Source organism: Ruditapes philippinarum, unplaced genomic scaffold, assembly GCF_026571515.1.
Source record: "Ruditapes philippinarum isolate M1 unplaced genomic scaffold, ASM2657151v2 ctg789_1_1_1_1, whole genome shotgun sequence".
NCBI classification, from domain to species: Eukaryota; Metazoa; Mollusca; class Bivalvia; order Venerida; family Veneridae; genus Ruditapes; species Ruditapes philippinarum.
This window is the reverse complement of record NW_026859418.1, coordinates 49538-75417: the sequence shown is the minus strand read 5'-3', so window position 1 is coordinate 75417 and position 25880 is coordinate 49538. Positions and strand designations below refer to the sequence as shown.

Genomic DNA, 25880 nt, shown 5'->3' with positions numbered 1-25880 from the left:
CTGTCCAAGTTAATCACTTCAAAGTTGGAATACTTTTTCAGTTTTTAAATTGGAATGCATTTCTAAAGGGCAGGTAACTTCTTAACTTTTTCGCAGACATGTCTTGGAAGAAGACATTTTTGGGGAAAATTTCAAAATAACTACTGACTGAATCATGAACAGTGCAGACAATCTTCAAAGGGCACAGATCAGCCAGCACAGAATTTGATCATGGTCTGCACTGCTCACTATTCAGTCAGTATAAATTTTGAAATTTTCTCGAAGAAAATAATGACTGCTCCAAGAAGTTTATCACTTATGAGATAGACAACACTATACCCATTGAAAATTCAAAACAAACAGGTACAATAACTAACAATTTTATTGCAATAACTTTACAATAAAGTACAATAATATATATTTAACTTTGTACACAAGCACAGGCATATTGTGTAAAGATGGGAATATATATAAAGGTATATGCCAAAACACTATTGAGCACTTTTACATGAATATTGCTTCCAATAGACATACAATGTACCTTTACATGAATAAAAGCTTACATTATTAATTGTATATCTAAACTTGCACACAAAAATGAAAAAAAAATGTGACATCATAGTAATAAACAATGAATATGATAATGATAAGTGATCATCCATTTGTAACAATGTTGGCCAACACCTTGTGGGTATATGGTCATTTGTGACCGAGGCACTTGGCGTGGACCCGTCCTGTTGTCGTAACCAACCTTCGGAATGTTCTGATAGCAAACAAATGTTTATCATTGTCAAATAGAAGATTGAAACTGTGAATGATTGATAAATGAAAATATCAAATAATACGTCAATTAATACATTTTCAAATAATCATCATTTCTCAGTAAATAAAAAAAATAAGTTCATGCAGGGCACAACATTCTCGTCTGATATTCATCATAAAACTTATTGTTGGATATTTACACAAAGTTCTGTTCAAAATCCTTTACAATGTTTTTAATGATATTTTATTTTCTTAACATTTTGAAACCAAATATTCATTTTTTTAACCTTCAAGAAAAAGTATTCTTTAATGTAACATTTCGTCTTTTTACAAACATCAAGCAAACACAAAGAGATAAATAAATTATATTGACTTAAAAGTTGTAAAATATACAATATAGATTTTAAATCAGCATGCCTACAGATGAGTAAAATAAATCTTAAAAATCTAAAGGAAAATATATGCAAAGCTTTAGAAATCAAGGTGAAACTTTTGATGTGTTATGCAAAATATGAAAAATGACAGACTTTGCTATTTTTATCAATGAAATTCTCCCCTATGTATAACACAATTTGAAGAATGTCTGCGTGTTTTGAAAAGGTCAAGTAATTTCTGTAGAAAAGTAAGTGACAATTGTTTAGATAAATTGTTCAATTGACAGCATCTTTACCTATAAGAACAATTATAAATTTCCACAAATCTGGAGGCATGCTCCTTTAAAACTGTACAATGTTACCCCTTGTTAAGTTTTAACAAGAGTTTTTAACTATTAGCACAATTAATATCTTAAATGGACTTGTCCATTTTTCTGGACAAAACCATACTTTTTAGGGAAAAATTCAAAATGTGTATTGAATGAGCAGCTAACAGTGCAGACCATGATCAGACCCATGAAGAAACAGGCTGATCTTCGTCTGTACTGGTTGTATAGGTAGATTCTGTTAAAACCAACAGTCTATGCATATATATTATTCAATAAATCAGAATGAAATCTTCTCTAACATATAATATTATTCCACTTCTAGTTTGTAACACAATGATAATGCCCCTGATACATGTCACCTGTTTGATTCAATATTTAAAAACATTACTTATTTCAATAAAGGTACTTTAATATGATATGATAAAGATATTTGTTTATTTTGAGAGCATATTTTCTATATTTCACCTTGAAGTGAAAAAATTGCAATATTTTCACTGTAAAAGTGGAATATTTTTATTATGTTGTGAGATATATTTCATATAAACATCAAACTATCAAATTTTCTTTTAATTTTATAAGCTGAAAAAAAATCTGGAAACAAAGCCAGTTTCTACTGTTTTTAAGTAGTTTTCTAGTGTTTTTATTTAAGCGTGGAAAACGATGCAAGTTAAGAAGATGACTTTAGACTTTAATATGGTTACACGAAAAAAATAATTAAAATTTATTATAATAATTGCAGGATAACATATAAAAAAATTAGTGATGTTATAATATTTGAATTGAAAAATATAACATAACAAAATGCAATAACTAATTATTGTAAGTGATATGCAGTGATTTATACAAAGTTTATTTCACCAATAATAGCATAGATATTATATATTTATTATCAATTAAAAAAAACAACCTAAAAAAAGGAAACTAGCTTAATATTCGTAAAATATTCAAAGCATTCAGGAAGTTGGCTTAGTGGTCTAATATAGACTAAATTAATGATAAAAAATAAAAACACAAGTAGTAAATCAAAACATATACTTTGAAATCAATCTGAAAACAGGGAGGAATTTTGTAATTGTTTTTATTTTGTTTGGTTGTGTTTTTTTTTTAATCTTTTACCAAAATCGACCAATTAGAAGCCATTTTTGAAGACTGATTAAATTTGAAAAATTCATAACTTTATGGAAGAAAAATTAAGATTATGAATGATTTTACATAGAAATTGAAGATGACCGTGGCCAGATCTCCCTTATATACAAAATTAGTCTTTCATTTCAATAAATAACATAAATATTTACAAAGACTTGACATGAACAAAAAGTGCCATAGTGCCACAAAGTGATAAATGACAAATAAAACCAATTGATAAATTCTATATTTGATATGCAATCGTCCACAACAGTATAGATACAGTCTTAATACAGAAACCAGTCAAAACGTCGGATTATGATTGGTTGGTTCAAAGAAAAGATTTGAAATCGGGCCAATCAAAATGCTAGTTTTTTTGACTGGTCTCAATATTTCTTGTATTATTTTTTAAATTCACAACGTTCGATGATCGTGTCAAGTAATAGCTAAGTTATATATCTTTTCGTTTTCTTTATCATTATGATGAGGTGTACAGACAAGACCAGACTGATTTGAACATACCAGAAAACTGATTATTACACCATACAATATATTTATCCTCAACAACAAAGTCATCCATATAAATTATTATATTACAACATTCTAGCTTTATTCTGAACTGGGGCACATTATAACAAGCAACTGTCGATTTTTATGCTGGTGTTCAAATTGACAGTAATTCGCTCATTTAAGTCGTTTTTTTTTATAAATCCTGAGGCATAATTTTATAAAACCTGGGACATAGAATATTATCGTTTGTCCCAGATAAAACATACATTGAAAAAAAAAACTTTAATAATTAAAGGCATCATGTTAAAACCACTTCATGGCATCATGATAAAACCACTGAGATACAAAAGGGTTATTAAATTCTTATGCCAACTGGCTTATATTCCTCTTAATTACACCGCTTGCTACGACAAAAAGGCACCCTTTCGCAACGATCAACATTACAAAAAGGCGGCACGTGTGCGCCTTACATAACGAAAAGATAATGTTGCGCCAATCTCTAGTTGCTTGTCCCATTATAATATGTCCCCGTTCTAAAGCAAAACAATTGTGTGTACTAGCCATTTGTAACCAGGGTATCTCCTGTCTGAGCATAAGCGGGAACTTAGACTTGGATCTTCAAATCCCTGGTAAATGCAGAATCCCCGCTGTATGATTTAGACGTATCCCTGGCCATTTTAGTGCCAAATCAAAACAATTGCATTGACCCCGACGGATGAAAGAGAATTGTTAATTCCGCTAATATTCCCGCCATTTCCCGAGTATGGGTTGTCATGGTTACAACTGACTGGTGCACAACTCTTTATGGTAAAGCAGTCGTGACTGATTGCTTAAAATAACTAAATTCTTCTTAAATAATCTATTTTGAAGGAAAAGTTCTTTTGCCGCTATTTTTAAATAATATTGTCAACAATATTAACTATGCAAATTTTACGATATGAATCTGATATTTACAATGAATAAGAACTGTTCTAGCGAAACCCAGTCAAGGACACTGAATGCTCAAGCGCTTTTCGCCGTAAAGATGCTATGCTTGTCCCGCGCCATGCATCACCTATATCCGGAATTCCACATGACGTCATTTGTGAATTCGGGATCGAGGTAGGCGGCGAAGGGGTAGCAGAAGTCTGAGATGAAAGTCCATAATTTGTATTGTACACTGACGTACCATTGCTCATTGAAATATTGTTGGCTAAAGAAGCGGCAGCATTCATTGGATCAAAGCCGGACATCTGGCCCGGAAAAGCTTGGGATATCCCTGAAGAAGAGGAAAAAATACAAGACGGTTAGTATAATAGTTTTGGAAGGTGTCAGATTGAAAAAAGGCAAATAAAGAAGAAAGATTCTGATTAAATTATATGGAGAAATTTAAAGTATTTGTTGTTGTTGTTATGTTCTGCAATAAAATCTTTCAAGAATAGTCACTGATAAAAATAATTCAATGAAAACTTTATGATAGCTGACGGTTCTATTTCAAGTCTTAAGGTTTTATTTTTATTTTTAATCGGAGGGAAACGTGGTTTTACTTTAAATTACGATCAAATAAAGCAATCCTGATTTAAATTGGCTCCTAAATTATTTTACGCTTATGTTAAACACAAGATCTCACTAGCATATCTAAACTTGACTGTAAATAATGAGCTAATTAATGCTCTCGTGATACTAATGCTGAATAAGGATTTTAAGTTGATACCACTTCCCCTCATGATTTTGAAATTCTAGTCTCACAGCCAACAGATGACGGTGGCTACCTGCCATGGTTGACTGTGCGCTCACCAAAGCGATATTGTCGTGGTTACCACAGACGTTAACGTTTGAACCTTTACTATGAATCTAGAAAAAACACACAACTTCCTACGAGATTAGTGAAAACATTGATCATCGATCAGGGAATGATACAAAAATATCAGACACAAGTTAATGGTCAGTGATCATAATGGTTAATTGATAAAATATACAAATGGTAACGGAAAAAAAAATAAGTCAGCTTCTCTCAACCTCCTTTCAGTTGTAATGAAAACATGATCCTCTGAATGATTTAAAATTTTCAGAGATATGTCGCCCAAAGGGCAAAAACATGATGCTGTTAGGCATGATATGCCAGGTCTACACGGTAACATGGTCTGCACGATAGCGGTTTCATTTCTGAATTAATTTGAATCAAATTAATTATTGCAACCACGAGGTTTCAATCAATGAAAGGACTGATTTCTTTATGCATCGGATAGTTTAAAAATAATTAATCTACTGACGACTTATTCAGTGAAATTCCAAGAAAGTCCTCTTGTGGAAAACTTAATTGTTTATAGGCTTGAGTTTTGACAGCATTATCTAGTGTTCCCCTACAAATGACGAAATTGGGCCCCATCCATCGGGTCACATATTTCTTACGTGTTTGTGAAAAAAAAACTGCATGGGTATTTGACCTTGAACACCATCCAGTGACTTACTTTTGAAGTATAAAGCTATATCCTGCAAATCTGGACAGATGTGGCAATAAAAGTCGACATCGGGTGACCTAAGTAATGATCAGCATAAAGAATTTGTAATTTCTGGCTTACAGTTTTTGAATTTGGTTCAATGGTTCACTTTTTAGTGTGAATTCAAAATTTGACCATGGGTGACCTTGAATATGACCAATACTCCGTACTTCGGTATTGTCAAAATTAGTGCATTGTCTAGCAGTAATTCTCATGTGAGATATATACATGTGATATACGGCCATCATGATCATACTGTTGCAGAAAAACAACATTTGTTTGAAAACTGAACAGCCTATGTTCTTGATATTTTTAGGTCATTTCCTGATAAAATTATTCAACATTTTCACTATTATCAAGGAAAATTATGTAGTTAAGATTCAAGGCCAATACAAACTTCATGTTTCAATTATCGGAACAATATTTGCCTTGAAAATATCTGATGCGGATATTCAGAAGCATGAAAGTTGACTGAAACAGGAAAATACAACAAAACAAGTTAGTATAATATCGTGAAATGTTAAAGAGGAAAATGGAGAAATGAAAATGAAACAAAAGTACAACATCAAACTATAAAAATTAATCGGGAACATTAAATAAAATCAGTAAAATTAAAGCAAGACAAGCAGCGCTATTTTAAACAAGCAATTTTTGTGTATCTGAAACTAACAACTAAATGTACATGTATATCCTCAAAATGGCAGTTTAAAAAAAAAAAAGTCCAGCATCCATTTAATTTTATTACACGGGCATTTGACTCATTTTGTCTTGCCAATAATGATACAAGCGGGCAAAAACACCCTACTCCTCAAACTCCTTGCAGCGGTTACTTCCCCTGGTTTGTACAGAAGCTGTAACCGATGGTTGCACGTAATGTAATAACCTGTACAGCAGTATAGTATTTTATTTTTTGTTATGAAAGGTATGGTGGCATATTTCTGCCACCAGATAACCATATAACTAACTAGTTAGTTATCAGGTTAACTAGTTACGTAACTAGTTAACCTCTTAATTAACTAGTTAGTTATCAGGTTAACTAGTTACATAACTAGTTAACCTCTTAATTAACTTGTTAGGTATCAGGTTAACTAGTTATGTAACTAGTTAACCTCTTAATTAACTAGTTAGTTATCAGGTTAACTAGTTACATAACTAGTTAACCTCTTAATTAACTAGTTAGGTATCAGGTTAACTAGTTACGTAACTAGTTAACCTCTTAATTAACTAGTAAGGTATCAGGTTAACTAGTTACGTTACTAGTTAACCTCTTAATTAACTAGTTAGGTATCAGGTCAACTAGTTACGTAACTAGTTGAGCTCTTAATTAACTAGTTAGTTATCAGGTTATCTGGTGGCAGAAATATGCCACCATAGAAAGGGGATATTTGACGATATTTATTATCATTATTGACCAAACAAATGAATCAAACGCACACTTGTTAATTACAGGATATATAGAGGATCTACATTAACTACAGACCACAGACATTTGGGGTGTGAAGCTCTAAACGCCTTAACAAGCATTTAAAATCTCATCACATGTACTTATCATATAAATCAATAAAATTTAATATATGCTGTATTGAAAACAACAACCACAACAAAAACCCAGCATATTTCGACGGACAATATACATATTTCGTATCAAAGACACTAATTTAATTGTTTTTGTTGCTGTTGTTGTTTTTCAAAACAGCGTATATATAGTCAGTTATATTGATACACATGGTAAGTGTATGTGCTGAGATTAATTAGGATTATTTTGATTTTAAGGTGTTTTGGAGTTCCACAGCCCAATCGACTGTGATAACAGCCAGCGAGAATCTAGTAAGATATAAATGAAAAAAACATACATGTACATGTATGTCTATAAATAAGGCATTAGTCAATTATAACCAAAAACTCCGTCTAGATTTCCAAAGTCTGGTAAAGGCTCCGCCTTGCTGAGACTGTCAGTTGGTACAGTCCTTGCTAAAAGCTTCCGCATTTAGAAATGGACATATTTCTGACTATTTGTTAATTATATAAAAAGTTACCAGTAAGTACTTAAAAACAATTATTGCTGGGGAAAATGTGCTCAAACACAAATGTTGCTGGGAAAATGAATTACATGTATTTAATATTTTGATTTTTTTCACCAATATGAAGTTGATTTACGCACTCAGCATTCTACTACTTGGTTATGCCGTTTTACATGAAATAATTATTTTTCTATATACTAATCTACTCATTGGAATTTTTAGAGAGGGTTATTATTATTGTATCGAAATTCTCAAATATATACATCAAACAGAATAAACATTATCCTGTTATGGAAATCGCAGCAACTTCCAGACTAAATCAAAATAATTCCTTTGATCGCAGTGTCTTAAATTTAAATCGGCGATTTCAAATATATACATGTTTTATATTAATATCTCTTTAGTGTTTTACACTGTTTCTCTCTGAGGGTTTTTGCCTTGAGTCACAAAGGCTATGATGATAAATGTTTGAACAAAAAAAAGGGGGAAAGACGCATGAATAAAAGTTTTTTATAAGGTTTGGGTGAAACAAATAAGAACTAACGATTCATCACTCTCGGTTATTAACACACCAAAACAATTATACAGCGGAATTGGATTGTATAAAATGGGATTGTATATTTTTTGGTAAATAAAAGACCAAAAACAACTAAAAATAAGGCGTATTCCCTACTGAATTGATAAAAGAAAAAAATATATAACTAATATTAACATGCTGAAAGAAATAAACTGCATGTCTCGAACTCACCTTGTCTAGGTAAAGTCGAAAAGGCGAGGTGATTTGCATTGAGAGGCGGCGCCATCTGGGACGACCATCTCGTGTCACTTGGATACAAGGAGCACAAAGGGTCGTTCATAGCACCAAAAGGTGAAAGCCCCGCTGTTGGCATCAGCGCCCCTGGTGTTCGGAAAACATTTGTTGTCTTCTTCCTTTTCTTCCATTTGGCACGTCGGTTTTGAAACCAGACCTAAAATAAATCATAGAAAATATAAAATATATTAAATTCAAAATTATTTTGTTGGTGAACTTCACTTTATCTCACACTATGGTGTGTATGTATGGGCATGTGATAATGGTTGTATCTTACTCTCAGAATATAACAAACAATTTACCTATTTGTTGGTTAAGCAAAAACGTTTAAAGAGTTTAAAGAAGGACAATATGAGCAGAAACTGCAGTGAATTTTCCTAGAAAAAAATATTCCTGAAAATAAGGGCAACGACTGTCACGATAATTTATGAGATTCTGTTACGCACGCAAAAATTCAGTGCATATGAATATTTCAAAAATGTTATTTAAAACATCTATCAATTGGGAATGCCTAGAATTTAGTACATCTATATGGCCTTTGCACTCATATCTTAACAGGAGGTAACTTTTCGTCCCTTTTCAGTATGAGGGTTTCGAAAGGGTTTGAATCTCGCCTGCGACTTTGGATTCTTTCATGTGAGGAAGCTATCCAGCTAGCTTACAGAACATCGATGGTTCTACTCAGGTGCCCGTTCGTGATTGAAATAATGCATGGAGGGGTACCTGGGATCTTTCTCTACCTATAAAGCTGGAAAGTCGCAATTTACTGTGATGATGCGAAGTAAAAAATCTCATAAGATCTCTAAAGTGTAAGTTGTGTCCAATGAAATAAGTCATGTGGGAAAGGATCAAACACAAGTCGACAAACCCGTTAATTGAAATCACTCGCGTATTGTTAGGTCCCAGAATTTCGACATTCTATTAGATTTTAATTACATGCACGTATATATAGATGAATTTTGTCACTACAGTACAGTAATTCTTATAATAAAATCTTCTACAAATAATATGCCGGAAGTGTTGAAGTTAAGTCTACAAATAGAAATATATACATGTATATAAATGCAAGTTTGTTGCAACTTCAGTCCTGACTCCTGCATGTTTCTTGATTTTTAATTAGTATGATGTATTATGAAAGTCTATCACTGACAGGTATTTTTTTCTCCATTTTTCCTCTAGATAATGCTTTTGAAAATTAGGGGAGAAATGTTTAATGTTGAGGCAGACGGTGAAGCTGCTTTTCACTACTAAGTATTTCGTGACTCTAGTTAGAAGAAACTCTCTAGAGAACCGACCCGTTGATCTCAAATATTGGCAGAAATTGACAGCTAATTTCTTAAAGACGAAAGTTGTTTCCCGACGGGCTTTAAGTAGTTAGTGGTGCATTCGTGACATGGGCCATTATCCGGGGTAAACTGAAAGATACGGAGGCTGTGGGACTTCATTCAATAGACGTGGATTGATTTACTACAAGCCTCGATCTGAATATTACTTTAAAGTAACATACAATATACAATAATGTTCAGTCTCTGAGTCTCTTTGAGAGACAGAGAAAGAAACCCAGCAACAACATATGTAAGATTATTAACATTTACCTAGCTTACAAGCAAATCATTTTTTTTTTTTTGCTTTTTGGAGAAAATTTTCTTTTGTTGTCAGTCAGTGTTTTTACAGAATTTTAATTAATGTTATACATGTATATCTAAAAATTAACAATGATATATTTAGGGTCTGTATGCAAATTACATATAAATAAACATCAGCAGCTACAACAACAATAATGTTTATTTTCATTATCATTTTCAAAAATATTGCTACATAGTGCATTTCTGTAGAAATCGATCACAATTTTTCTAGACATCTTAAATTCAAATTATGACTCACTCTTAATGATTCATGATCTATTTTAATATTATATACTGTGAACAAAAAAACAACAACAACAAAAAACAACACCACTACCTTTAATATGTTAATAAAAATGAAAAAGAAATCTTTTTATGCGATATTAGTGTTTGAACTCATGTTGATCCAATAGGATTGCAATAATTCAAATGAATCGTAACACATTTACTTTGGTAACTCGGCAAACTGTTAATCAGTCTAGTAAATCGACTGTTAATAAAAATAATTTAAAACACTTAGAAATAAAAGAAATAATATATAATATAATATAAAGAAATAATTTCAAACACTAAATTGGTTAGTGTTCATTATACAGTATAGTAAGCATTATTTTACCAAATTAAATGGGTCAAACGGCTGTGCCGTTCTTGACGAATTAAGGTCTATAAATGCTTACTAACAAACACTAATTGTCACTAAATGTTTAAGCATTTTCCTGCTGAATTTTTAGGTGTGCTGGACCAATTTTTATTCATTTCTATTATTTCATTCATTCATTCATTCATTCATTCATTCATTCATTCATTCATTCATTCATTTATTTTTTATTTATTTATTTATTTATTTTTTATTCATTTATTTATTTATTTATTCATTTATTTATAGAACTGTCGATAATCAAATAATGCATTGATGTGCAGGCTGGCCTGGATCTACAGTCTATAACGGTCGGTGGAAAATGGTGATAACTTCCGGTTCCAGGGATTTAATGGTTGATTTGTTGTCATATTCATTTGTCATGTTGACCAATTTTCACATATTTCAAAATTCGTATTTTGATATGATTTTTATTTTAAAATTCGTGTTTACTACAGTGTTATGTATACTGTATGTATGTTTATTTAATGTGCAGCTAGTTTGATTTTTAAATTATAAAGTTATATCAATATAACGTTGTAACTGTCGACTGTCTGTGTATGCGAAGTGTATGACTCAAAGGGACTGAATTTTTTGCTGATGTTTACAAGTATGTTGTTTATTTCTTTCCGCATATCAGTCGACCGTTCAGTTTAACTTTCCAAGAATCAAACACTAATAAGGCCAAGTTCGGGTTCTGAACCAAAGCAGAAATGATGAGAATTATGGCACAAACTCATGTGTTCTGGGTTGAGTGTAAGACCCCTTAACACATTTTAAAACAGTGCTAAATCCGAATGAAATAGTGTGTGACGATGTTATAACTTTACAGATGTCTTTCAAGATTTTAATCATCTGCACGTGACTTTCACTGGCACGTGACTGTCGCCAGTGTTAATGATTGTCTCTCTTATGTCAACAGCATATATTTGGGGTAGCCTGCACAGCAGTAATCTGAATACTGATAATTTATTTTGCAAAAAAAAAATAATTTTGAAACCCACAAATTATAAATAAGGTAAAGTCAAGCGGGGTTAAAGGTAAAATGATCAATAGATTCGATACGTGAATGACACTCCCCTCCGATTATAAACTAATATGATGACGCCTGGGTCAATGAAGAGAATGTGTCTAAAAACTATCGTTTACAAAGTAAACATTATACATATTTGCAACAATTGACTTTAAAAACGGGTGTAAACAGTTTAATGGGCATTTATTTAATCTATTATGTGTACCCATGCGTGTAAAGTAAACAAAGTTCCCCTATGCAAGTTGCAATGTACTCAATAAACTGCAGGCTTCATCTATATGTCAGGCGCTTCCTAAATATTTGATCTTTATTAACCAATATTTGAAGACTTCGTAGAACAACCCCCGAGAGAATATTATTGTTAAATTTCCGCCGATTATTTTCTTTTCTAGAAACGCACGACGATTTCAAACACTCGAGTCAAGACGAGAAGACCGACATGCACGTGCGATCGGTACTAACAATAAAAATTGAAAGATTAAAAAAATAATAATATAAATTACTTTTCATTGTATGTAAAGTGAACTTTTTTGCTTTTTGTCGGTGAAACACGGTTTGCTTTTGCAAATAACTAGCTTTTCAATATTTTTTAACGAACTTGTGTTTTAATTATTTTAATGTGGTACCATTTTGCTTTGTGCACCGTTATATGCTCACGTTTTTATATTGGTTCAAACACTCAACTAATTTCATCTTCTAAACAAAAATATAAATAAAAAATATATTTAATATCCCCCTCAAGTTCACGTCATTTCTATTGTTGACATCAAAATATTACTAATCACTTTGTTAAAAAATGTGAATACATGTACATGTATATTGTATAGATTGACGTCAAAGACAGATGATGATACATTATTATCGTTATATAGACATCATGTGACCCAAACCACGAATAAAACCGAAAATAAAAATAGGAATAAAGTACGGACCCGTGTCATATAGATAAAGGCAAAATATTTATATTGCTGTCTTCTGTTACATATATTTTGTTTTATTAGTATAATTGTTATAATTATGCATGTTGTTATTATTACGACTCATCATCAACCTCACCATTTTGCTGTTGTTTTTGTTATCATTGTTATAATCACCATCATCATCTGTATGTTGATGTTGTTTGTTGTTGTTGTAAGTTGTCCTTTTTCGCTTAGAAATATACTACATGTATGCTCATCTTTGGGAAAAATACTTTTATTGTATAAATTTATTAAAATCTAGCTAATTCTTCCTGAATTTATGTCTTATTTGAATAAGTGAATGTGAAAACTATGTACATAACCTATTACTTGTCAAATTAATTTGGTCTATTATAAAGAACTGCCAGTTTGTTTTTTCGTTCCATTTTATATGTATGAAATTTACAAGTATCCGGGGGATCTATAAAAATAGAAAAAACGAACTACTTTGTGAAGACCATTTTTGATCTGATATAAATGTTTAAAATCCAAAGAAAGTTCATCAGTGAGCATGTATATGTTTATGAAAGTAAAGTCGCCTTCAATAAAGCGGTAAGGAAGAAAGAAAGAGAGAAGAAAGAAAAAAGAAAGAAAAAAAGAAAGAAAGAAAGAAGAAAGAAAGAAAGAAAGAAGATGTTACCAAATTACTATAAAGCGTTATAATTATTATTATCAAATACGGTGATTTTTTAAATAAAATTCCGAGAGCAAATACCGTGTGATCAACGATTGCTTACGTACTTTTATGTCACGAATATTTATCCATATGTTACATTCTCACAAACAAATTATTATTTATTATTTTACAGGAAAGATTAATACCTGATATTACTATAATTGACATGTATATAAATATATAACGATACAAAAATAAAACAAGATTTATTTCACCGAGAAGCGCTAATATCCGTAGAAACAAGATATTATTTCCTGTTTTTTATTATAACACGATTATTTGCTCTTTCAATTTTTCAAATTAACCTAACTGTCAATAATGTGGAAAATTAGCTGTGTTTGTACTGAAATTAATTTTCTTTTACACCACTTATCCGGATTCGCTCTGGCACGTGAACGAACCCATGGGATTCGCTCACGACCCGCATCGTATGAAATCCGAAACTTCGCCAGGAAACACGCAACGGTGTTCAGCATTTACTACAAACAAATGTAGCCGTGTACAGTGAAAACGCGAGCCTAGATTCCCGGAACGCTACGATAATGGAAAAACGGTGGCAAAAGTTAATATTTTCATTATGAAGGCATGAAAACCAAATCGACCGCGCTTCGTAGTTGTATAGGAATAATCTGTATGTTAATTAATATTATCTCCAGGGGTTATTAAAATCCCACCTTGTTCCTATAACTGTAGCAATGTCTGGTGCCTTTAATGTTATTTTCATTTTCTTTGAACATTTTGTGAGTTGTATATTTTGCTTTTTTAAGATGTGTACGCCTTATCGTTTACTTGTATATTGAATGAACTTTCAGATGCAACGTTCAGTGTATGGAGATGCGAGTTACTAGTAAATTTTAACCATTAGATTTAAATCGGCGAACTTTTAATGCTTTGAACTTGATGAAGAATACATGTATATCAAATGCCAACTTCTCAAAATTAATTTGTATTCAAAAGATAACACGGATAGCGCAAACAAGCTCTACTGCGTCACTGTGGCTGGCATAGACCTTAGAACAGAATGATCCTGAGTGTTTTCCCATTACTTTATTATATTCACAATGACTTTATGTATATTAAGCTGAAATGATGTGGTACATTTTGATGCCATATCAAACAAACATATTATGTGATGATGTTTATAATATTGATTACACGAATAAACTGATCAAAGAATCAGTTTTAAGATCTTTTAAAATCTACGAGAAGAAACAATAGAGAAAATTAGAATATAAATTTTGATCCTGAAATCTTTGTGAACTAGAGACCTGACTTATTCACTTACCCAGACAGACTGTTAAATACAATTAATTCAATACAATAAATTCTACTTTCCCTTGTAGCTGGATTTTCAGAACAACAATATTCGTGAAATGTTTATAATTGATAGACATACAATATTCTTACGACTAGAATATGTCTGTAAGCTAGTGAATTTTCAGTTAATGTACATAATATAGCATATATACATTATAGAGCATATACATTATATAGCATATATACATTATATAGCATAAAGCTTATACAGCATATATACATTATAGAGCATATATACATTATATAGCATATATACATTATATAGCATATATACATTATATAGCATAAAGCTTATACAGCATATATACATTATAGAGCATATATACATTATATAGCATATATACATTATATAGCATATATATAGCATATAGCTTATACAGCATATATACATTATATAGCATATATACATTATATAGCATATATACATTATATAGCATATATATTATAAGCATGTATACATTATATAGCATAAAGCTTATACAGCATATATACATTATATAGCATATATATTATATAGCATATACATTATATAGCATATATACATTATATAGCATATATATATTATATAGCATACACATTATATAGCATACACATTATATAGCATATACATCATATAGCATATAGCTTATAAAGCATTTACATTATATAGCATATACATTATATTGCACGTATACGTTATGTAGCATATACATTATGTAGCATGTATACATTATATAGCATATACATTATGTAGCATGTATACGTTATGTAGCATATACATTATGTAGCATGTATACGTTATGTAGTATATACATTATGTAGCATGTATACGTTATGTAACATATACATTATGTAGAATATATATTATATAGAATATACGCACCTTCTGCAATTACCTCGTCGAGTTTTTTTATTTGAAATGTTTATATAATTATGAGATATTTACTGTACTTGAGTTTAAATAACTGAGCTGAATATTTCATATTTAAACGATTATTTGAAAGGCTAGATTCTATTTCCTTCATAAAGTATTGAAAGCGGCGAGATGAAAAGAGGTCGAATTACAAAAGAAAACGGTGTAACTAATATGAGTAAATAAACCTGACCTAGACGTCTTGTTTAACTTTGTTGACCAATACCTTTAAATGGAAGTCATTGCCGGAACCTAGATCAAACGCTTTAGTAAGAGCCGTCAAAACAGAAGTAATCATATTTTTACAAATTCTAGCGCATTTTAGACCTCCTTTATTTCAATATGAGGCCATAGTTAAAAAGCATTAGGTCTGCAGTCGCGAATGACTCATGAAAATAACCCATTTTTATATGTCCCACTGTCCTAGTAACTTTTTTATCAGAGCATTTCCTTTACTTCATTAAGTCTTTACCACGCTCAAAGTTTTAAATAGACTTTTCTGTTTTATTAAACTGGGCAAAACCATTCATCATTTTAGGGAAAATTTATAAATATGTATCGACTAAATAGCGAGAAGTGCAGACCATGTTTAGACGGTACGGTCACATGGGTAGAATCCTGAGTCATTATAACTATAGTAACTGCCAAGAAGCAACAGAAGAAAACTATGGTTTAGGTAATTGGCCGATGAGTAATTTTTTGGTCACTGTTAAGTTAGACCAAACTTAAAAAGATTTTGAAAAATGAAAATAAATACATTTTTGGGACATAATGGTCTTTTAATAAATAGAAATGTCCAATTAAAATCATCTAATTCAAGTATTCAATGAAGGTTTTTCTACTCGGTACAAACCGCTGCATTAGAATAGCACCAAGGAGGCGATGATTATGTGTAAATATCTATTCAAATTAGAAGCATAAAAGAGATGTTAAACATACAAGCACTCTTGCATAGTCTTGTCATCTGAGTTTTTTAACTTGACATTATTGACCACTGTGACCCTGCTGACGAATGCCATTACACAACTGTCTATTTATTGATGCCTGTTTCTTTGGAAACAAAAGACGACAACGAAGTCTGTCTGCTCAAATAGAGTTAATCAAACTGTCAATAAATTCGTCAACAACGGTTCTTTTAAGAAAAAACAACCGCGAACGCGTTGTCAACTTACTAGCAATCTTGTGAAATATTGACCTTTCTTCGATACTACGTGAGGCAATCAGAATACCGATTGCAATTTATAGAAATTGTCTTCGCCAGTTTGTGCTTTATATCACAGTTTTAGGTGATGAATAAATTATGACAAGTAAGCACACACACACACGTACACACAAACATTATTTACTACAGAAAAAATCACAGAAGAAAATTATGCACAATGTTACAGCTGCAAATGTCAAAAATGCAAAACGCTGTTATAAAAAAAACTATTCAGTAATTTGGACCTAATAAAAATGGGGAGAAAGGTGAAATTCAATCGAAAAGAACAAAGAAAGAACAAAAAAGAGCATAAACTGACGCCAGAAGAACATGAAGTATAAAACATATTCATAAAAATATACAGTATACTGAAAAAAAATGAGATTTTTGGCAAATAAAAATGGTAGATTAATAATTGTGTTTGTTTTGTTTCTGTTGTTGGTTTTCGTTTAAAGGAAAGTAAAGAAAACCAACATATATATTTTCACCAGATATTTATTTACTTAATGCGAAAAAATACACCAAACAACATTCTCTTTATATATCAAAGTGTTTTCCTAGTCGTTAACATTATCGGAAAATCATATATTTAGTACTGCATAAGATTGCAAATGTAAGCATTTCCAATGCGTCACTATATACATGTATATGCATGTATATTCATTTTTATATATATTTCCACGGGTAAATGTTGGAAGGATTGATCTTTTTATGTTATATCTTAAAGAAACACATATTATATATATATTTTCATACATTCATACCGACAATCTTAATGACGGTGCAGTTTTGAGCGAGGCACACACGCGCGGCTTTATATTTATATAAATAGAATTATATTTTTATCATGATATTCTTCTATAATGATTAATTTTTTAAATCTTTGAATTGTACTACCATTGATACCATGCATGCATCAGTGAAAAAATATTCATAATTCGAAGTCGTATGTTTTCAATGTAATTGATTCATTGGCTGTTTTATTAAAGGAAAAGAATGCCCCAGTTAATAGTAAATATTTTGATTTTTCGACTTTTATTCTGCATTTTCTAACTTTCACATAACGCTATTAATGGGATATAAGTCGCTGCCATTCCATATATAATTGCCTAAAACTCGTCCAAGAAATGTTATAATAGTTATCACCGACTTGCTAAACAATATCATAGTCTCGTTTATGCAAGAGATAACAACTATAAAGATAAAAAAAAACGCAATAAAATTTCAGATCTCGCTTAACGTTTAAGACAACATTTACCAATGAGAATTGTTTACAGTTACAGTTGACTCAACGATCAATATACGCTAAGTTAAGATGCGATATTCGAAGGGGGAAGGTATAGGGGGGAAACACCACATCAAAAATTGTATGTTATGTAAAACTGATTCTATCGAAGAGGAAACTCACTATATTTTGTATTTTCTTGCGCGCCCTGTTTACATATTATGCTAATAAACTATATGTTATGTTATGTTATGTTATGTTATGTTATGTTATGTTATGTTATGTTATGTTATGTTATGTTATGTTATGTTATGTTATGTTATGTTATGTTATGTTATGTTATGTTATGTTATGTTATGTTATGTTATTTACAATGGCACAATAAGTGTCAAAATTGGAATGGTTATTTCTAACGTTTCATTAATAGCTAGACAGACAGTGAAAATTATAGTTTTTATAAGCCTTCGCGAAAATAAATCTATCAAGTCTGTTGTATAAACTTGTGTAATTTATAGATCTTGACTGTGGTAAGAAGTTAATTAAATTCATGATATAAATTTGACAAGTTTTATTTTCAATTTTCAATATTCCATTGGACCAAATGATCCACGATTCCATGAGGATAAGCAAATGATACATGGCAAGACTGTGTAAAGCATATAATAATAATAATAATAATAATAATAATAATAATAATAATAATAATAATAATAATAATAATAATAATTATTATTATTATTATTATTTTTATTATTATTATTATTATTATTATTATTATTATTATTATTAAAAATAAGCAAATGGAGAAAATATACAATGAATTACATGGTATTATTGCCAACAGATATCTGAAATAGTTTTCAAATACAAACATATGTAATGCGATATAAAATAATTAAAACAAACATTATGCGTTAATAAATAATGATTGGTTGCATTGAAATATTTACTTTTTGTTACTTAAAAATTGGAAAAGTGTTGTATATGAAAATGTTCTTCGTTAAATTCATTAACTTATTCTTAAAGTGTTTTTTTAAAGTATAATAGACCGGGTGTTTTTTTATATTTCCTATCCATAGTTCACTGGTAAAATTAAATTAATATATACATATTTTTAAGTTCATATTTCACTATAATAAGGCATCAAGACATTAATTATATGCATGTAGTAATGCTGATGTTGGGTACTTTCATTTCAGATGCGTTTGTTCGGAAATTTCATATTTTAATAATTGAAGATGATCGAGTATTAAGGGGACGAAAGGTCATTGTCTCTCAGTTCAAAACGTCCTTAATTTATTTTAATGTTATTTTATAGGGAAAATTGCGCATGTACGATTAAAGTAAATTATAAAGCTATTGTGAAATCATGATTTTTTTTTTGTCAATTGCGCGCATTAATATCGAGAGTGAAATCATCCGAAATTAATAATGAAATAAAAAAAAATGGCAACTTTATTTAAAACAAATGTTTTACAACTTTCAGAGATATCTTATTTAATATATTTATCTTCTTTTATGATTAGCAATTACATGTATATGAAATTCTATATATGCATTAAATCATTGCGTGTTTTCAAATGAGTAATAAATATAAGACATCAAAGGCAGTGCCGACTGTTTTTTGTTTAATTAAGTTACTGTGGAAAAATATTGATCGGTGCCATGTATAATAAGGAATAGTATGAAAACTTGAAATAAAAATCTTTTATAATTTTGAACAACATCCAAAAAAATACTTAGTTCTCTTTTATATGAAATCCTGAATATATTTTATATCTATCGCATTTATTTGTATAATCACTGAAAAATGAACAACTTTTGTATTTATATATTTTGTATCTGCAAGGAATGTCATTGTATGGATATCTATGTGTAGTAAAATACATTTGTAATGAAATAAGTAAGAGAAGTTAAATGTTTCACAGAACGTTTCATTTTGAAATTAAATTTCTATCCTTATTTTGTGCTATGACTCCGTAATGTTAATTAAGTTCTGTTTGAACGTTTCAGGGAAAGATCGTTACAAATATGCTAAAATAATGTAAGAAATATACACGTGGTTTCTTCTCAGATCTACCAGAAAATTACGTTAACAATAAAATTTATTCTTGTTAAATATATTTAGCGCTTAGAACAATAAAACTAGCATAAAAAAGTGTCCGCAAATATGCGCAAACTCTCAAATATGTATACTTAATTATTAATCTTGATTCGTTACTGCCCGTCTGGGTACTTTAAGAACCATTTCTGCCTCCACCCCGACGACAATCACCCCCGTCGCCCCCCCCCCCATTTCCCCCACAAAAAAGGAAGATTAATTAAATCAAACAATACAAAAAATTACATAGATTCAAATAGAAATTATTCTGAACACTTCCTAACGGCCAGATTACGTGTTTGAAAGTAAATAAACAACTAAAATCAAATACAAAACACAACATATAACTGAATACATGGTACCATTGTCTTAACATTCGTTGTTTAATTAAATTGGAAAAACAATATGGATAGCGAGAGACTTTGCACAGATTCCTAAATCAAAGTAATAGTGAAAATTGGAATAAATAAAGTGAGGATCATTCACAAATGCCAATGTAAATGTAGAAATGCGGTGTCATAAATTTGTTTCACAATTTTGAAAATAGGGCGACATACCTGAACACGGGATTCTGTAAGTCCAATTCTAAGTGCTAGTTCTTCACGCATAAAGATATCCGGATAGTGCGTTTTAGCAAAACTTCTCTCCAATTCGTTCAACTGAGCCGGTGTAAATCTTGTCCGGTGCCGTTTCTGTTTTGACGGCTTGTCATCTCCGCCGGGGTCTGAAGACACGTGATCGTGATGATACATGTCGCCGTCGTCGTTTGTGTCGGGGCTTAGATGCCCTCCTGAAATAACCGCAGACTTTATTCCAAATTGTTCGACAATCTCCGGAAGTTGAAATTAACACAAAATTACTGTCTGATAAGTTTCTGTCACTCACGAGTGATTATTTTAAACATTACAATAGAAACAGTAATCGTACTGATGCACATATACATATATAATCATTTGATTCCATTAGATAAAAGAGCACAATATTTTTTTCTTTAATTATTTTCTTTCATCGATTATTTTATTTTGACAAAATTCAACGAACTTAAGCTTACCAAGCAAAAAAAAAAAAAAGAAAGAAAAAGGGGGAAACAATTCACGTACAATAGATGAAAAATTAATGAGAAAAAGTCGCAACATGAATTAAGAATCGGAACACTTTGTTTATTGTATCTATGTATTGCCCACTTCCGGTTCCGGGAATGCCAATGATAAAATTATATTCTCTTAATATCAACCCCACTTTTGATATTTCGAAACTTTCAGAAAAATATTACAAATACTCCTCGACACAATTTATTTAAAAAAATTGAAGTTATAATTGCAAAAAATCACTGTTTATGCTTAAAAGTAAGTATTGTTATTTCTTTTAACAATATATTTTGTTTGTTTGTTTTGTTTATGAAAACACTAATATATTCTTCATTGATGCGCAAATTAGATTGACTCAAAATTTTAGTACCACGTTTTATAAAAAAAATGTTATGTTCTATTCTGTTTTACTCTTCTCCAGATACACAGGTAATGTGAATCTCAGATGTCATCAATATTAGAAAAAATAAATATACATGTGAAGCTGCTTCATATTAATTCAGGTAAAAAAGCACGTATTAAACTTATATTGTTATGTTTGACTGATTTCATTTATTTGAAGAAATGAAAAAAATCATACTAGTAGTTGGACACTTTGCTGAAAAAAAAATCCAACACACTTTTTTTGCTCTATGCATTCCATAAAAAACAGCAACAAAAAACAGAAACTGAACATATGAAATATAGTCATATTTGAAATTTCCATAAATGTCGACATTAAAGGAAGACCTTGCTTTGCTTTGATGCCATTGTCATGAAGGTGTTAACATATAACAATATTTATTACCTCAGAATATTTCATATATCTAAAAACAAATATTTTGATTTTGAAATGTTCAAGGCTATTGTATACAAACTTCATATACGTGTATATATACTTGTGATGAAATCATTATTTAATTACAAAAAGCTTAAAAACATAGTTGCATAACATTAAAAGTAGAGATTATTTTTCATAATTTACTCAAATGTGGTAAAGTTTTTTTTTTTAATTATTTTTTTTCTATTTTTTAAGCATATATATTTTTATTAATAAGAAGCATTCAGTCCTTTACTTTCAATTTGTATTCGCACTGCCGTTCTTTAATTGTTTGACTTTGGTATAATCATGTATATAGTTAGTTGTTAATAAAATCTCCAGGTCTTAGCGCTTTAAAGAATGTAGGTAAAATCTAAATTCATCAATGCATTGAACGATTATTTCAATCTATATACGGTTCCCGAATTTCACTAATTCCGTTAAATTTATTTTAAAAAAATCAAATGTCTATTACAAATGATAATATCATTCTTTATTTGACATTATAAACCTACAAGACGAACCAACAGTCTCGTATACATATATGACTTTTACATAAATTGACGCTCTAAGTCTCGGCGGATAGCAATAAAAAGGAGTAATGTGTTTTTCTAGCAGCTCATTTACAAACTAACAAATGTGATTACTTATCAAATGATTTGTCATATTTATCGTAAATGAAATTCTTACCTGCAGAAGAAGGTCCATGGCTTAGTTGGTCCGGCATATCCAATGTGTTTGTGACATGTGGTGTATCCATAACAAGCTGTCTATTTTAACTAGATGAAATTTGTCTCTTTAGAAATACTTCCACTCTTGTTCAATTTATATTAACAGAAATATTCCTTAAAAGGGAAGATTCAGGGAATCATTGATGCTGCGTTACTGGAGGCAGGGCGCGTGCAATACTGTAACGCGATTGGCTTATCGATATTTGATGTCATGAATATGTATTGACTTTCCTCAGCGCAGCGTTCTGGTGGTTCGTGTTTGTAGCGGCTATCGACAGGGAGATGCATTATTGACACGTCTGTTTGTCCATGGTAATTGATCCTTTGTTGCGTTCGCCATTGCTTCCATATAACTTTCACAACTTTGGACCTTTAGATCTGTTACCTCAATAAACATTTTCACTCTTTTTTCGAAAACCTAGGGCTACCTTGTTCAAATAAAGGAAACAAATCAATTGAATGCCGATGGAACAGTAGACTATTTTATTTAGCCGTTTATTAGCATTTCTCATGATGGACATGTAACGTATTTTCAAAAGATCGTGAATTAAAATATTAGTTTATTTGATCACGATTCATTGTTGTTGAATCGATATTAATTTAGTTTATTTGCAGGTTTGGTGAAAATGTTAAACAGTACATTGGATTTGTATTCTTAATACAGATCAGTTTATAAAATAGATCAAATATTTGTGTAAAAATTGCAACGCCGACTAATTGACTGATAATAGAACATTACATTAAGGAAATTAGAATTAAATATATTGATATAAAAAACGCAAACATTTAAAATGTAATGTTTTAATATTTTAAAAATGTACTTCAAATACAAGACAGGATGTTATTTTTCTCTAAAATTTCATAATACATTTTTTGTACAATTTTGTTATATGTATGAAATTGTCGGAATGACCAATTATTTATTTGTATTCACATTTGAACTATATTGAAGATTTGAATGATAAGAAATGAGTAATTCCATTCTAACTTTTTAAATTTTACAGATATCGATAAAGTGAATTAAGTTTTTTTAGTTCTTTTTTCTATGTAATTAACTCCCAGGCATTGTTTTCGTTGTTTTTTTTTAATTTGAACTAGCATAAACGCACAAGACAGTATAAGATTCCATGATCTAATGATGATGATGATGATGATGTTGATGATGATGATGAATGACTTCATTTTGTTAAGGTAGCACACTTAAACATTAAAACTACAAACAATCGATCCAAATCCCTTTTTTTTTATCTTGTTACAATTTCCAAAAAATATTCATTTGCCATATTTATAAATGAACTATCTTTGCTTCCTTTGCTCTGTTGGCAATTGGTATATTTGTATGAACTGAGTATATTGTATGGAAGTCAAAATACTACTTTGTTTACATTTTGCTACCTTAACGACAATTACTGCACATTTAACGTTACTTTCTTTAGCTGTTAGTCATCTAATTTGCTCTAAATCAATTATTAAAACATTATTTAACACATGGTTAACATTTCTGAAGTGTTTGATAAATATGTATTTCTGAGGCATAATGTGCCTTTAAGCTTCTTCTAGGAACCAGCTAAAGTTCGTGGATCTTAAGCACTATAATAAAATGCCTAAAGCTAAATACTGGATATGACCAACCATGCAACCAAAGCAAATTATCTTAAACCTGGTTATGCCCTGTGTATGTCCAACCATCAAAAATGTATGAATGTCTAGAAACGAGATATGACCAACCGGCCAAAATGTCTTAACGTTTACAGACTGGATATGTCCAATCATATGTCTACAGACTGGATATGTTCAACCATCCAATGTTTACAGACTGGATATGTCTAACAATCCAAAATGTCTTAACGTCTACTGACTGGATATGTCCAATCATATGTCTACAAACTGGATATGACCAACCATCCAAAATGTCTTTACGTCTACTGACAGGATATGTCCAATCATATGTCTACAGACATGTTCAACCATCCAATGTTTACAGACTGGATATGTCTAACCATCCAAAATGTCTTTACGTCTACTGACAGGATATGTCCAATCATATGTCTACAGACTGGATATGTTCAACCATCCAATGTTTACAGACTGGATATGTCTAACAATCCAAAATGTCTTAACGTCTACTGACTGGATATGTCCAATCATATGTCTACAAACTGGATATGTCCAACCATCCAATGTTTACAGACTGGATATGTCCAATCATATGTTTACAAACTGGATATGTCCAACCGTCCAAAATGTCTTAACATCTACAGACTGGATATGTCCAATCATATGTCTACAGACTGGATATGTTCAACCATCCAATGTTTACAGACTGGATATGTCTAACAATCCAAAATGTCTTAACGTCTACTGACTGGGTATGTCCAATCATATGTCTACAAACTGGATATGTCCAACCGTCCAAAATGTCTTTATGCATACAGGCCTATTACTATATCTTTTAGAGTTCTGCAACGGTAAAAAATGAAAATGAAGGCCAAAACGACGGGACGATTACATAAGCTTTTGTAACTTGGATATCAAATCTAAGTTTTTGGAGGATAAATGTTTGAATATATAAAAAAATATAAGTTTGTTTAGTTTCATCATGTACATATATTTACTTATATTAGCAGTTATTGTTTATGAAGCTGTATATTCATGCCGATTGTCACGTAGGCTTGTATGACGTCAATTGCACGGGATTGTCACGTGAGGAAGAAAAAGCATACGTGCGCAAATATGAATAACAATCTTATACATGTATCCCGAAACAACCAATTTTCAATCACAACCTAAATTCAAACACATTCTTAATTCTGTGGCACTGATGTCATGCCTGACTAAATTGCATAAAGTCACATGTTGTATTAACGTCAAGACTTGCAGAAATGCCACACTTGATTAATTATCAGATGTTTTCAGAAAAACAATAAGAAACTGTTTGTTTTAAGTGACACAATATAAATTGTCCAACTTTCACTATATCAAAATAGTCACTTGTTTAATATAGTAGTAAAATTTTTTCTAAGCAAGTTATTTTTTTATAAAGTATTGGCTAAAGAGTTTTACCATTTACCTCAGTCCTAGGTGTATTTAAAACATTTATTTATATGATGTACCACTAAATATTCATCAGACTGTACACGGGGGTCCTTATTAATAAAATCTTATATTGTTATCAAATTCTTTCATGTGATGATTGTAAAATAAT

General features: G+C 30.7%; 1 protein-coding gene across 1 annotated transcript; it reads right to left on the bottom strand.

The window, feature by feature from the left end:
• Positions 1–485: 485 nt before the first annotated feature.
• Positions 486–23374, bottom strand: LOC132756426 (homeobox protein orthopedia-like). The gene is made up of 4 exons (XM_060747498.1): positions 22635–23374; positions 20615–20847; positions 8329–8548; positions 486–4337 (listed from the first exon to the last, which is right to left on the bottom strand). The coding sequence occupies exons 1-4, from the start codon at positions 22702–22704 to the stop codon at positions 4051–4053; spliced, it is 810 nt and encodes a 269-aa protein (XP_060603481.1). The 5' UTR covers positions 22705–23374; the 3' UTR covers positions 486–4050.
• Positions 23375–25880: the final 2506 nt, after the last annotated feature.